This window comes from Rhinoderma darwinii, chromosome 11 (assembly GCF_050947455.1).
Source record: "Rhinoderma darwinii isolate aRhiDar2 chromosome 11, aRhiDar2.hap1, whole genome shotgun sequence".
In the NCBI taxonomy this organism is placed as follows: Eukaryota; Metazoa; Chordata; class Amphibia; order Anura; family Rhinodermatidae; genus Rhinoderma; species Rhinoderma darwinii.
In genome coordinates, this window is record NC_134697.1 from 29,373,282 (window position 1) to 29,389,474 (window position 16,193).

Genomic DNA, 16,193 nt, shown 5'->3' on the forward strand with positions numbered 1-16,193 from the left:
AAGAACGATTGCCTTTGTATCTTACTGGACTCCCGTCAAAAACGACCCTAAACACCTGCTACAAATAAACCAGCATTCACACAAGCCACTATGCATGGATAAATCATAGAAAAGGGTTGTGGTGCTCCACAGCGGATATCAGCGCTTTTATACTTCTGATCAGCGAGGGTCCTGCATTGCCTGAAGAAGAGTATCATGATCCTCAAAACATTGCTTGATAAGTTCCTGTGCACCTTGTAAATTTGGTGATCTGTTATATTCAGTAATAAAAAAAAGTAAGGCCGGGTTCACACGAGCATGTTCAGTCCGTAAAATACGGAACATATGTCGGTCACATTTCCCGGACCGAACACACTTCAGGGAGCCGGGCTGCTAGCATCATAGTTATCTATGACCCTAGGAGTCGCTGCGGGAAAACTGTAATCAATCATGTTTTCAGTACGTGACAGTTTTCCCATAGCGAGGCAGGGACACCTTGCGTCATAGATAACTATGATGCTAGCAGCCCGGCTCCCTGCAGTGTGTTCGGTCTGGGAAATGCGGCCGACATATAGTCCGTATTTTACAGACTGAACACGCTCGTGTGAACCCGGCCTAATTGCAAACAACCCCTGAGTGCTGTCTCTACCTTTCAACTACTAGTTCTGGACCTGTGGCAGAGGGTCCCCTGAGATGTGCACCAATAGATCACTAAGGGCTCATTCAGACGAGCATGTTCTGCGTCCATGTGCTGTCTGTTGAAATAACGGACAGCACACGGACCCATGTAAGTCAATAGGGCCATTCAGACACGCATGATTTTTCATGCGAGTGTCCCTTGCGTGAAACTCATTGCATGTACTATATTGGTCAGTTTTTGCGGATGTTGTCGTCCATTGAAGTCTATGGGTGCGTGAAAAACACAGGCAGCACACAGACGACATCCATGTGTTGTCCGTGTTTCACGCACCAGTTGCTAAATAAACTCAGAGGAAGAAAGGGTAGTGCTTGCGGAGAATAATCACGGATGTGAATAACGGATGCCACACTGACATGAAATGCAGTAAATACGGTCCTTTTTTTGCGCACACAAATTGGACACGCTCATGTGAATGTAGCCTAAGACGTACTGTCTCCCACCACTATTGTTTTGGATTTTCCTCAAGCACAATGGCCTGGGTGGGACGGTTACCTCTGCACTCCCATCAAACAGAAAATAAATGCATTTGACACAAATGTGAACTGTATTTCCAATAAATTTATTTTAAAACTTACAACTTAATTTAAACCTTAAAATTCAGTTCCTTACAGTAGAGCGACCAATGAACTGTATTCACATTATTTAGTTATAAAGCACCATTTATAAAAGCGTATAAAACCAATAAAACAAAAAACACACCAATAATAAAAAATAACTTACAATAAATTATGTGCATTGTTTTTTTTAGTTGTCCATTACAAGTCCAGCCATGACGTTAATATGGGGTGTATCTGTGGCTCATTGGCTCATTAATCATTGGGTGTACCAGCACAGAAGTGCATGGGTAGGATCCAAGATTTGCCGGCGTGATGGGTGTAGCATGGAGTGCAGGCCTAGTGATCGCTGATGGTAGTGCTGCATAAGGATGGACTGGTGCTGGAGGGGGGAATGGCATGGTCAGATCTGGTCGTACAGAGCAACTTGGTAACTGAAAATCAGAGTAATTGTAATAAGGAAGGTACAGCCCGGAGAAGAAAGCTTCAACTCTTGCATCTTGACTTTGACGTTTAAACTTCATCCTTCGATTCTGAAACCAGGTTTTTATCTAAAAAGAAAATTAAAATTTAGACGTATGTTGTGGTACCAGAAAATTCATTAAAGGAAATATTAGCACCAGTGAAGACCATGAAGCTACATAAAATCCAGAAAAGTCAAGAACAACGTTCCTTAGGTGTTCAAGATCACCCTTTTTTTGGTGGTGGTTGCAGGGGGGGGGGGGGGAGTAGAAAAGGGTGAGACTTTAGATACTAAAGCTTTACCGGCTTGATGTCCCATTCCTGTCATTTCTTAAAGATAGCAAGTGGAAACGATGATTAACATGCAACACGTGAACCCCAGGCATTCCAATGAAGACTCCACCCTTAAAAAATTTTCATTTTCAGCCTCATCATTTCCATAATGCACAGTGGTCAGGAGTGGTTTATAGCACATGGTCATTTCCGGTGTATGTTTAACTGCTTTCATCCAGAAACACTACCACACCTGGGTTGTTTTTGGAATTTCAGCTCAGCTGTATTGAAGGGAATGGAGCCAGACTGCAATACCAAACACAACCTGTAGACAGGTGTGGCGCTGTTGCTGCAAGAAAGCAGCCATGTTTTTCTAACCTCGGACAACCCCTTTAAGCCAGCAAATGGGACAACACGTTATGATTTATTAACCCCTAAATGACCAACGTTAAGGGCTTGCAATCCACAGAGGAAGGCCCTGCAGCTGCTTTGAGGTCCAGCTACGGAGACATAGCAGGCTCGATGTAAAATCTGTACTGCTCCCTGCCCCCAACTGTCAAATGCCCTTTATAGTACTCGGTCATCTTATATGGGAGAGGGGTCTTTGGAACTACTAAGACACTTACTGCAACCTCTAAACTCCTTCAGGTATATTCACACGGGCTATTATCAGCCGTTTTTCGGGCCGTAAACGTCCTGAAAAATCAGAAGCAGAACACCTACAAACATCTGCCCATTGATTTCAATGGGAAATACGGCGTTCTGTTCCGACGGGGCGTTATTTTACGCCTCATTTTCAAATAACGGCATGTAAAAAGATGCCCCGTAAAAAGAAGTGCATGTCACTTCTTGAGACGTTTTTGGAGCAGTTTTTCATTGACTCAATAGAAAAATAGCTCCGGAGACGGGCGCAAAAAACATTGCAAGAAACGCTAGTTGCTTAAAAAACGGCTGAAAATCAGGAGCGGTTTTCCCTCCGTATTTTCAGCCACATTTTGTGAAGTGTGTGAACATACCATTAGACTATGTTCACACGCTTAACAAAAAAACTGCTGAAACTGCTGTTTTTAGGTGGTCAGCCGCCACATTTTTTGCTGGTTAGTCCCCGCATTTTTTGCCATTTTTCGAGGAGTTTATGGCCAGAAAATAGCCCGTGTGAACATACCCTTATAGTTTACCACTGGACAAGCTATAATGATGACACGCATAAAATAAGGCCCTGTTCACACATCGTGTATTTGATGTGTATTTTATATGCAGAAATACGCATAAAAAAAAAAAACCTGCATTAAAGAGGCTCTGTCACCAGATTTTGCAACCCCTATCTGCTATTGCAGCAGATCGGCGCTGCAATGTAGATTACAGTAACGTTTTTATTTGTTAAAAACGAGCATTTTTGGCCAAGTTATGACCATTTTTGTATTTATGCAAATGAGGCTTGCAAAAGTACAACTGGGCGTGTTTAAAAGTAAAAGTCCAACTGGGCGTGTATTATGTGCGTACATCGGGGCGTTTTTACTACTTTTACTAGCTGGGCGTTCTGACGAGAAGTATCATCCACTTCTCTTCAGAACGCCCAGCTTCTGGCAGTGCAGACACACAGCGTGTTCGAGAGATCACGCTGTGACGTCACTCACTTCCTGCCCCAGGTCCTGCATCGTGTCAGACGAGCGAGGACACATCGGCACCAGAGGCTACAGTTGATTCTGCAGCAGCAGCGGCGTTTGCAGGTAAGTCGATGTAGCTACTTACCTGCAAACGCTGATGCTGCTGCAGAATCAACTGTAGCCTCTGGTGCCGATGTGTCCTCGCTCGTCCGACACGATGCAAGACCTGGGGCAGGAAGTGAGTGACGACACAGCGTGATCTCTCGAGAACACGCTGTGTGTCTGCACTGCCAGAAGCTGGGCGTTCTGAAGAGAAGAGGATGTTACTTCTCGTCAGAACGCCCAGCTAGTAAAAGTAGTAAAAACGCCCCGATGTACGCACATAATACACGCCCAGTTGGACTTTTACTTTAAACACGCCCACTTGTACTTTTGCAAGCCTCATTTGCATAAATACAAAAATGGTCATAACTTGGCCAAAAATGCTCGTTTTTAACAAATAAAAACGTTACTCTTATCTACATTGCAGCGCCGATCTGCTGCAATAGCAGATAGGGGTTGCAAAATCTGGTGACAGAGCCTCTTTAAGCTTCCCAATAAAATTAATCGGAACGCGCACAGTACATACAAGTTTTTAAAAAAAAAACACGTTGCGTAAAAAAGAAGCGTCAAGTCAATTCTTTGACATTTAAAAACGAACCAAATTTTCCCATAGTCAATGGGAGTCCTAAATGCGCGCCAAAAAAACGCGCATAAAGTGTGCACAAAACAAGTCAAAAACGTGTGTGTATTAAAAAGCTCTACACAAGAAACACTAGCAGATTTGACACGTTTTCACATGGTTTCGTATTTTCTAGCGCCGTATGAACATGCCGTAATGGTGATAATCATCCCTAGAACTCTTACCTGAGTCTCTGATAACTTCAGCACCTTGGACAGCCGCTTCTTCTCACTGGACCCAATGTAGCGATGTTCCTTGAAGCTCTTCTCCAGCTCCTGGAGCTGCTCAGCAGAGAACTTCGTTCGAGGTCTAGATGAAGACTCCTCCTCAGACGTGGACCCTGGGCTCTTCATACTGTCAGAGTCAAAGAGCTGACAATTATCTTGGATGGGACTTGGTCTTTGGGCAGAGACCTCCTGAAATGCCTTTCTAGATATGGAAACACCTATAAAATAAAGTCAGATATTGAACACATAATTAACCCAATGGATTTTACATAATAAGAGTGGAAATCTAAAAAGAATGCCGGGCATGTTGGGAGTTGTAGTTTTTTCCAGCAGCTCGAGCCACAGGTTTTAGACCACTGCTATATATATATATATATATATATATATATATATATATACACACACACACACACACACACACACACACAGTTAAAGGGGTTTTCCCATCAGAGACATTAATGACATATCCACAGGATATGTCATAAATGTCAGATAGTTGCAGGTCCCACCTATCTCTAGAACGGTGCCCTCTAAACCCCATTCTACCGCTCTGTGTTGTGGCTGACGTGTGTGATCTCCGACCATGAATTACAGAAACAGCGTAGCTCGCATGCTACACTGCTTTCCTAACTGCCATTCATTACTATGGGACTTACGGAAACAGCGTAGCTCAGCGAGCTATGCGGCTTCCGTAATCCATGGTCAGAAATCACACACTTCAGCCACAACACAGAGCGATACAATAGGGTTTAGGGGGTCCCGTTCTAGAGATAAATGTGGGTCCCAGAGGAGGGACCCACATCTATCTAACATTTATGCCATATCCTGTGGATATGTCAAATGTTTCTGATGGGAAAACACCTTTAATACATTTTAATGTAGTGAGTATATATTTTCTACACACAGATGTAATGTAGCAGTGCTGAATTTGTCATACAACGCTTTCCGTTGTGCATTGTGATACAGGCAGAGTTATGGTAATGCAATGGATTTTCCTTAAGTCATGAAGCTACCATCACACATTGCAATATGATGAGTATATAGAACTGTGATGGGTAGTCATTATAATGCATTCATTTCTTATCAGCAAGCCAAGATATCGGACAGTAAGATCAGTCAAGGAATTTACAGTCAGCTGGCCAGAGTCTAAGGGCCCTTTGCATCGGCCAATTATCGAGAAAAAGAGCATTCACAGAACGCGTGTAAACGGGGCAACGATCACCCGATGAACGAGCAAACGCTCGATCATCAGCTGATTGTATAGCTTTAAACGTCCAAGATATTATCGTTGTCGGCAGCACATCTCCTGTGTAAACAGGGAGATGCGCTGCCGACATGATAATAATATATGGGGATTAGCGATCAGAGTAACGACCACCCGTCCCCATACTAGCTTCTTGTGAGAGGAGCAAATGAGCGCCGAACAACGAGCTGTTGGGCCGTGCAAAAGTACCTCAAGTCTAAGATTGTTAGGGCTTATTCACACGAATGTGTTATACGTCCGTGCCACGTGCGTGATTTTCACGTGCGCCGCACGGACCTATGTTAGTGAATGGGGCCGTTCAGACTGTCAGTGAATTTCACGCAGCGTATGTGCGCTGCGCAAAACTTACGACATGTCCTATACTTGCCTGTGTTGAAGTTAATGGGTGCGTGCAAATCGCGCTCGGCACACGGAAGCACTTCCGGGTGCCACATGTGATCCGCGCTATAGTAGTAAAATAAAAGAATGAAAACAGAAAAGCACCTCGTGGTTTTCTGTTTGTAAACATAAAACCAGTGTCATCATAATGCCGGCTGCGCGAAAAAAAAATCACACAGCCGCACACCATATACAGATGACTCACGTACCTTTTGCGAGCGCAAAACGCAGCATTTTTTGCGCATGCAAAACGTACACGTCCGTGTGAATAAGGCCTTAGTGTGATGCAATGTTTTACAAAATGTTAAACAGCCAGAGAGCATCAAATGTGGGCAGAAAAAGATAATACACGTTCTCAGGTCAGATTCCAATCAATGGTGTTTACTTGCACCTTAGCAATAAGTACAGAATGGTCATCACTGGTAGTCTCTAGCCTGTGACTCTCCAGCTGTTGAAAAACTACAACTCCCAGCCAAGACTATCAGAGCATGCTGGGGGTTGTAGTTCTGGAAAAAGTTGGAGAACACTGCTCTAGTACAGCAAGGCTAAATGTGACACTACGTATTAAATAATTGCATAAAACATGGAGTTCTAGTCAGTAACTTAAATAAGAAGTTACAGCCAATAAAATAATCTTACCCTGTGTGTCTTGGGTGCTTGGTGCTTGATAAAGTGCAACTTTGTGGTCAATGTGATTTTCCTTCTCATTCAAGTCATTTCCTGCATTACGCTTCTCCATTCCTGATGGCAGTGAGATATTATGTTCCTTCCCATAGGGAAAAGCTTGGCCCAACCTGCATCGTATTAGATCCACATTGAGAGTAGTAGTAGTGTTCCTGTGACTACTTTCTGAAAGCCATTCCACTGAATAAGGTTTCTTCTCCATACCCGGGTCTTAGATGTCCTTCACTTCCTCCTCAAACGTGCAACTAACCTTCTCATTGTCTCGCAGGCATATTTAAAGCCCCCTGAACCAAGGTGGGGTGTAATGAGCCAACACTTGTAATAATGTCTACAACAATAGCTTTATTGGGTGTTAGTGTAATTTCCATTGTCAGGCGACTGTCACATCCTCTTAATCCCTCAATTCAGAAGTTACTGGCTCCAAGTTCATTTCTAGAAGGCTGGCCCTTAATGATAGAACCGTCAAGTAATTGAATCAGTACCTTCAAGGATTAGATAGTCTTATATGATTGCTGTAAACCATTCTGGGATTCATTGTTTCCAGATAAGATACCGGAGTCACTGAAATGATATTATAATAAGACAGACGGACTAGGAGAAACTTAATCAGAGTCTTCAAGTTTTTTAGTAGATACTTTGGGTATAATGAAATAATTGGATACCGCTGGAGACTTTCTGTTGGGTCCAAGTGGTCGTTTTAAGCTTGGTGTCTGAATGATGGGGCCTATACTGGTCTAAGGTATATCATTTTTTCATACAAGTTCCTGCAACAGGAAAAGACTTGGGAAATAGACCCATTTATCTGATCTTTGGAGCCATGTAGTGTTTGTGGGGAATAATGTTAATGTGGTTTATTAAGGAAGAAGTAACATAGGAAATGAGGCAAGAGCCATTGAGAATGACAGCAAATGTGTGCTGGGTGCATTTCAAAGTCAATAGCTTGATGTTTTTATGAACTAGATCAAACGCTTAATTGTACATTTTGTGAAAGAGAACTGGTCCTCGCAGGTGATCTTCAGATAAGAATCCAATTGTAGACCTTCCTTCTCAACCCTTTCCATGCCGACAGACTATTGCATGGGTTTGGTGAGCATTGAAGCATCTGACCTGTCCAGGGTGGAAGAGGTTAACCAAGACCAACAAGTGATCTCCCCCCTCCCCCGGCAAACACCTCATTTAGCAGAATAACGAATAGTCTGGGTAAACTGGCACCACACTAACCACATACACAGCTCAATGATAAAGAGCAAAATGACTGGGACTTTACTTATGTCAACAGATTGGAAGAAGAAAGTCAAGTACTGATATTTATTGTCTTCAAAGTGGATTTGTTGTCTCTGTGTAGACACTTCACTCTTATATGGCTGTAAATTGTGACTCAATGACAACATTTACATACATTGAGTGCGGTCAGTAGAGTGAACTACCAGTAAACCGTACATTATAGGTAAGATGACTTCGTATTAGAAGTTCCCATTAGAAGATCTGGTGCCAGAAATGAGTCATGTTTGGAGGACCCTCCTAAACTGGGGCTATACCCAGACTATTGTTGTGTGACTACTCCCATTATTAAAGGTCATGCAACTTTTTGTCACTCCTTATCTTTCTTATTGATATATTTATAGTGTCAAAAGTGTGTACGTGTGACTCATTGTATTCTGATAGACTGTGACGGCGGCAAAAAGGCGACGTGCAGCCACAGCCGAAAAGATGTATGGATCGATGAATGTAGAACGTGCTCAGGATGTCTTCAGCCTTTACCCCCAGTGAATTACAATAAAAATGGAAGACATGCTGGGACTTGCAGTACTAGGGGAACTGGATCTCCCTGAGTGGACCTACTCCAATATTTGTATGGTTTTTATCAGGCATTCCTTGCATTTGTATTTTTTTTAGCTCCCAAAAACTGGCCAGAATCACACACACGGTTTCGTTGCGGTTTTGGCATTATTTTTTGAGCCAAACCCAGTAGTGGATCCAAGAGGAAGGAAACATTTAAAGAAACGACTGATGCATCTCCTTTCTTTTGCGCCCACTTCGGTGTTTGACTAAAAAAACTGGGCCAAAAACGTTGTGTGTGATCCTGGCCTTAGGCCATGTCCACAGGTAGCAGAAATGCTGCGGATTTTCCATGCAGATTTTTTACAAAAAAAAAACATGGTTTTACTGCGATTATGAAAATACGGGCAAAACCCGTAAGAAAAACAGCATATAAATAAACTCTAAGGCCTTATTCACACAAGCACGTTTCTCGTCCGTGTGCTGTCTGTTTTAACAACGGACCGCACACTGACCAATGCAATTCAATGGGGCTATTTACACATCTGCGTTTTTTCATGGAGGGTGTCTCCTTTGCGAGAAACTCACTGCTTGTTCTATTCTGATCATTTTTGCGGACGAAACACACTCATCAAAGTCTATGGGTGTGTGAAAAGAAATGGACAGCACACGGTTCGCATGCATCAGTTGCAAAAGAAAGGCATAGAAAAAAAAAAGTGAAACAAGGAAGTGAGATACGAATTAGAAAAATGTATGCCACACGGAAACCACGCAGACGCTGCACAGACAGTCCTATGCATGAAAAACGGCAAATCGGACGCCCTTGTGTGAATAAGACCTTAAAGGGGTTTTCCCATCAGGGACATTTATGACATATCCACAGGATAAATAGATGCGGGTCCCACCTCTGCGACCCGCACCTATCTCTAGAACGGGGCCGCCTCAACCCTGTTCTACCTCTTGGTGTTCCGGCTGATTTCCGACCATGAAGGAGGAAACCGCGTAGAACTGAATGGTAGTTACCGAAACAGTGTAGCTCGCATGCTATTCTGCATCCATAACTGCTATGGGAGCTACAAAAACAGCGTAGCTTAGCAAGCCACGCTTTTTTCGTAACTCCCGACCATATAGTCAGGAAATGTCCGGGAGGCAGCGGGAGCAGAAAGAGGTAAAATGGGGGTTAGGGGGCCCGTTCTAAAGATAGGTGCGGGTCACAGAGGTGGGACCCGCATCTATCTGACATTTGACATGTCATGTGGATATGTCATAAATGTCAGAAAACCCCTTTAAGGTTCTTGCGCATGGTCGATTTACAGCTCCATGTATTAGGCCTGCCATTGACGTGCATGAGTTTACCATTGTACATTTAGGCTGGATTCACACGAGCATGTTACGTCCGTAATGGACGGAACGTATTTCGGCCGCAAGTCCCGGACCGAACGCATTGCAGGGAGCCGGGCTCCTAGCATCATAGTTATGTACGATGCTAGGAGTCCCTGCCTCTCCGTGGAACTACTGTCCCGTACTGTAAACATGATTACAGTACGGGACAGTTGTCTGGCAGCGAGGCAGGGACTCCTAGTGTCGTACATAACTATGATGCTAGGAGCCCGGCTCCCTGCAGTGTGTTCGGTCCGGGACTTGCGGCCGAAATACGTCCGTCCATTACGGACCGAACATGCTCGTGTGAATCCAGCCTTATAAGCCTCAGAACTCATACAGAGGAATAAGGAGTTGTTTTCAGTCATATTCTCTGGAGAATATCTCCGTTCTAAAGAGTCGTGCAGGTTTTGTGCATGAACCCTAAGGCCGGGTTCCCATGTAGCGTAAACGCTGGAGAATTTTTGCAGCAGAATTTGTACGGAAAATCTGCAGCATTTAGAGTATCAGCAAAGTGAATGAGATCTGAAATTATCTGCAGCGAATATGTTTATAAATTGACTTGCGGTGCAGATTTTAAATCCGCAGCCTGTCAATTTATGCTGCGGATTCGTTGCGCTTCAGTTGTGGGTACTCCCCATTGAATTTATTGGAGAGGTAAAACCTGCAACAAATAGCAAATGATGGGGAAGAAAAGCTTTTTTTGGCTTCAAATTAATAAAAAAAAGTCTATACTTACCCCCGGCCGTTCTCATGGCGACAAATTCCTATGTTCTCTCCCCAGGTCGACCTGCTGGGATGAAGTTTGATTCCATGTGACTGGCTGCAGCCTCATCCCAGGAGGCCTGGACTGCACGAAGGACAGAGACGCAGGGTAAGTATAGATTTATTTTTTTCAAGCACTGGTTTCCAAAGGGGAGATTCCACCTGAAAAACTGTAACACAATATGGTGCGGTTTTCCAGGCGGAATTCCCCGCGTTTTACACAGCGCATGCGACCGGTGGGAACAAACCCTTAGGTTATGTTTATATGCGCCAGATTTGTTGCAGAGACTTTTAAGACTGAAATCCATCACAAATGTCTAAATGGGATTTGTAAAAATCACACGCACGTGCTGCAGAAACAACCTCAAGCGCCCTTTCGTTAGTGTCTTTCAGTAGACTGGTCCTCACACGTCTGCGTCTATATGCTAATTCCCCAGAAGATATTCCTACAAAGTATAAAAATAAAATACTAGATCATTCCTTGGAGAAAGAGACTTTCGTTTTTTCCCTGTGATTACAACACTTAGGCCTTGTTTACACAGTGCAGATTTGCGGCAGATTTTGCCTGCAATTTTTAAAACAAACCCAGAATTGGATCCAGGAGAGCAGACTTATAAGGCCTTCCCTTTATATATTTCTTCTGTTTAGATTCTATTCCTGGTTTTGGGTTAAAAAATACAAAAAAAAAATCTGCAGAAATCTGCACTGTGTGAACAAGGCCTTAAAAAAAATACCCTGCAGCATTCATACGTTAAAAGTGAATAGAAAAATGTCTGCCATTGTGGTAAAGAAGCATAAATTGGCCATGTTGGATTTCAACATTCCTCAACATCCTTTGCTTTCTCTGAGAAAAGTTTCCGCCAGAGGGATCTGGTAGCGGCATATATTCCCCTCTCGCCATTGCAAAAATGACTTGCATGTTTATAAAGCAGACGAGAGAGAGATTTTGGTCAAATGCTGATTTGTCTTAATAATTTCACAGCAGCAGCCTCCAACAAGGTCCAATTATCAGCTTAATCATTGGATGGTGAAGAAAAATTCACCATGTGAGCCCACCCTGACAAGAACCTTTTGTCCAGCGGGAAAAAATATATTTTCAGTGACACTTAAAGGGAAGGTGTCAGTAATTTTTTTCATTTTTTTTATCATATTGCTTTTAATGTAATATTTTAAAAATGTTTATTAAATTGTGTTCTCATGTTTTACTTTTTTATGTTTTCTGACTTTTACTTCCCTATGGGGGCTGCCATTTTTTTTTCCTCTCTGTATGTGTCGATTAACGACACATACAGAGATGGAATACGGCACATACAACCTCATAGAGAATGCAAACATGAGCCGTTCCATTTGCAGTTGTGTGCGCCATCTGTGTGGGAACGACGAATGCGCCGCTCCCACACAGACCAAAACGAAGCTCGTTCGTAGAGCGAAATTTGGCGCCATTTTCATGTGGACCGGAAGCCGCTGGCGGACAGTAAGATGACGACTTCCGGCCGCGGCTTCCGGACATATGTTCAACGAAGGGAAGGAGCAAGGAATAGGAGCGTAGACCAGCGGAGGCGGCGGCAGGAGCAGGTAATTTATGTTCGTGTGATACTGTCTGCTGAGCCCTGTATCTAATACTCCTAGCACTGTGCAGTCGCTCAAAAAATGGCGGCACACAGTGTAGGAGGTTTGAAGACATTCAAACCCTTCCTTCTCCTGGCACCAGCCAGAAGAAGGGAGGGGGGATTGTGTGAGGACACTAGAGGAGAGTGTGTCCACCCCAAATTTGCAGCATAAATCAATGAGGTTGCTTTACCACAGTGACCATGCTGCAATTTTGGGAACTGCTCCCTCTAGTGACCAGCACATGGAAATGTTATAAATAAGAATCTAATTTATAATATTTCCTGACTTGTGAAAAAAATTAAAAAAATTAAAACAATGTGTAATCACTTAAATACTAATTGTTTAACTGAAAAAAAAAATAATAATAATTTCTAGCGACATATTCCCTTTAAGTCAACCCAACATTGACTGGTTCGGCTTTTGTTTAATTGAACTGATAGCTTTTGACAGATTTCCTGAGACAATAAAGCAGGCCTCTTTAAGGCCCCATGCACACGTTCGTGGTTTTTCTGCGCAATTACGCATCCGTAATTGCGGATAAAATATTGAAAAATGAATCTCAATCGGCCTCGGACACCTTCCCATATACAGTGAAGGAAATAAGTATTTGATCCCTTGCTGATTTTGTAAGTTTGCCCACTGTCAAAGACATGAACAGTCTAGAATTTTTAGGCTAGATTAATTTTACCAGTGCGAGATAGATTATATATAAAAAAAAAAAGAAAATCACATAGTCAAAATTATATATATTTATTTGCATTGTGCACAGAGAAATAAGTATTTGATCCCTTTGGCAAACTAGACTTAATACTTGGTCTCAAAACCCTTGTTGGCAAGCACAGCAGTCAGACATTTTTTGTAGTTGATGATGAGGTTTGCACACAGGTTTGATGGAATTTTGTCCCACTCCTCTTTGCAGATCATCTGTAAATCATTAAGATTTCGAGGCTGCCGCTTGGCAACTCGGATATTCAGCTCCCTCCATAAGTTTTCGATGGGATTAAGGTCTGGAGACCGGCTAGGCCACTCCATGACCTTAATGTGCTTCTTTTTGAGCCACTCCTTTGTTGCCTTGGCTGTATGTTTCGGGTCATTGTCGTGCTGGAAGACCCAGCCACGAGCCATTTTTAATGTCCTGGTGGAGGAAAGGAGGTTGTCACTCAGGATTTGACGGTACATGGCTCCATCCATTCTCCTATTGATGTGGTGAAGTAGTCCTGTGCCCTTAGCAGAGAAACACCCCCAAAACATAATGTTTCCACCTCCATGCTTGACAGTGGGGACGGTGTTCTTTGGGTCATAGGCAGCATTTCTCTTCTTCCAAACACGGCGAGTAGAGTTAATGCCAAAGAGCTCAATTTTAGTCTCATCTGACCACAGCACCTTCTCCCAATCACTCTCAGAATCATCCAGATGTTCATTTGCAAACTTCAGACGGGCCTGTACATGTGCCTTCGTGAGCAGGGGGACCTTGCGGGCACTGCAGGATTTTAATCCATTACGGCGTAATGTGTTACCAATGGTTTTCTTGGTGACTGTTGTCCCAGTTGCCTTGAGATCATTAACAAGTTCCCCCCGTGTAGTTTTCGGCTGAGCTCTCACCTTCCTCAGGATCAAGGATACCCCACGAGGTGAGATTTTGCATGGAGCCCCAGATCGATGTTGATTGACAGTCATTTTGTATGTCTTCCATTTTCTTACTATTGCACCAACAGTTGTCTCCTTCTCACCCAGCGTCTTACTTATGGTTTTGTAGCCCATTCCAGCCTTGTGCAGGTCTATGATCTTGTCCCTGACATCCTTAGAAAGCTCTTTGGTCTTGCCCATGTTGTAGAGGTTAGAGTCAGACTGATTAATTGAGTCTGTGGACAGGAGTCTTTTATACAGGTGACCATGTAAGAGCTGTCTATAATGCAGGCACCAAGTTGATTTGGAGCGTTTAACTGGTCTGTAGGAGGCTGAACTCTTAATGGTTGGTAGGGGATCAAATACTTATTTCTCTGTGCACAATGCAAATAAATATATATTATTTTGACTATGTGATTTTTGTTATTTTTTTTTAATATAATCTATCTCTCACTGGTAAAATTAACCTAGCCTAAAAATTCTAGACTGTTCATGACTTTGACAGTGGGCAAACTTACAAAATCAGAAAGGGATCAAATACTTATTTCCTTCACTGTATTTACTGGTTTGTGTCCAGGCCATAGAAATGAGATGCAAAAAATAGGACGTCCTATTTTTCGAATTTACGGACCGCGCTCCTATACTTATTACTGTGAGCGCAGTGACACTCCGTGGTTCATTTGCGCAGTATTTACTGACTGTAAATACTGCCCGGATGTGTACATGGGGCCTTATTGCACATGCTCCCTTACAAATAAAATCAATACAAATTTAAGCTTATATGAATTATCAAAACAGAATTATCAGAATTATCAGAATTATCAAAACATTATGACAGGGCTAGAGCAAAACGAGACAGTTGTAATTAGTTTTTCCTTTTATTGACCGAAATAATAACTCATTATGGACTGTGTTCTATATAAACAAAGTGTTTCCAGAAGGTGACAAAAATTTATTTGTGGTGTCCGCGCTATTATGCAGAAACATTAAAGTAACGGCATCTACCGTCAGCTTCGAGGAAGACATTTACAATTTCCTTTCAGCAACAAAGACCTGAATAAATCAAGTTCACACCTTGGAGGAGACGGAGTCTATTCTGCCTCCGGTCTAGCCTTGTGGGAGCCATACTGTACATTGTCCTCTAAGAAACTTTACGTGCGAGTATGGTAAATGTGCGACTTCATTGTAAACTATAATGAGACCTATTTTTTGTCATACAAGTTAATGGAAATGTTGTACTATGAGTCCATTTCCATTGACTTCTGTGGATCGCGAAGTACGGTCAGATCACACAAAAAGAACCATATAATTGCTCTGCATTGAAGACTCCCTGGGTTGCACACATTGTGAGACTTAGGTCTTATTCACACGAGCGTGTCCCTTTTGCGCGCGTAAAGAACGCACCGTTTTTCCTGCGTTGCAGTTCTGTGTGACATCAGTGTATAGTGCGTTTTTTACACGCGTATATCATCGGTATGTCACGTGTTTCACGTCAGCAAAATAAACTGAAGGAGGTGTTTTTCTTTTTCAAAATTATTTCTTTAGCAACTATTGCGTGAATCACGCACAGCACACGGATGTGCGTCCGTGTGCTGTCCGTGATTTTCACGCACCCATTGACTTCAATGGGTGCGTGATGCGTGTTTGTTCCGTGATATACGGTCCAACTTCGGCCGCATTTCCAGGACCGAACACACTGCAGCCGGGCTCCTAGCATCATAGTTATGTACGACGCTGCCCCGTACTGTGATCATGCTTTCAGTACGGGACAGTAGTTCCATGGAGAGGCAGTGACACTTAGCGTCATAGGTAACTATGATGCCAGGAGCCCGGCTTCCTGCAGTGCGTTCGGTCCGGGAAATGCGGCCGAAGTTGGACCGTATATCATGGACCGAACACGCTCGTGTGTGGGAGGCCGGCCTAAAGGTCCTTTTACACCGGCCAATAATTGCCCTGTGTAAACTGGTCAATGATCAGCCGATGAACGAGCAAACGCTCGTTCATTGGCTGATTGCATGATTTTAACTGGCGAAACTATTACATGTGTAAACGGGGAGACGTGCTGCCGACATGATAGAAATGTATGGGGACAAGCGATCGGAGTAACGAGCCCTCGTCCCCATAATAGCTCCTTGTGAAAGGAGCAAACGAGCGCCGATCAACGAGCTAATATCACCTTTAGG

General features: G+C 43.2%; 1 protein-coding gene across 1 annotated transcript; it reads right to left on the reverse strand.

The window, feature by feature from the left end:
- Positions 1-1,437: 1,437 nt before the first annotated feature.
- On the reverse strand, positions 1,438-7,910 carry LOC142662935 (homeobox protein vex1-like). Its single transcript, XM_075841229.1, is given in 5 exon segments — positions 1,438-1,784; positions 4,482-4,741; positions 6,805-7,089; positions 7,092-7,177; positions 7,846-7,910. Coding segments are annotated over 5 exon segments (1,026 nt in total). The 3' UTR covers positions 1,438-1,454.
- Positions 7,911-16,193: the final 8,283 nt, after the last annotated feature.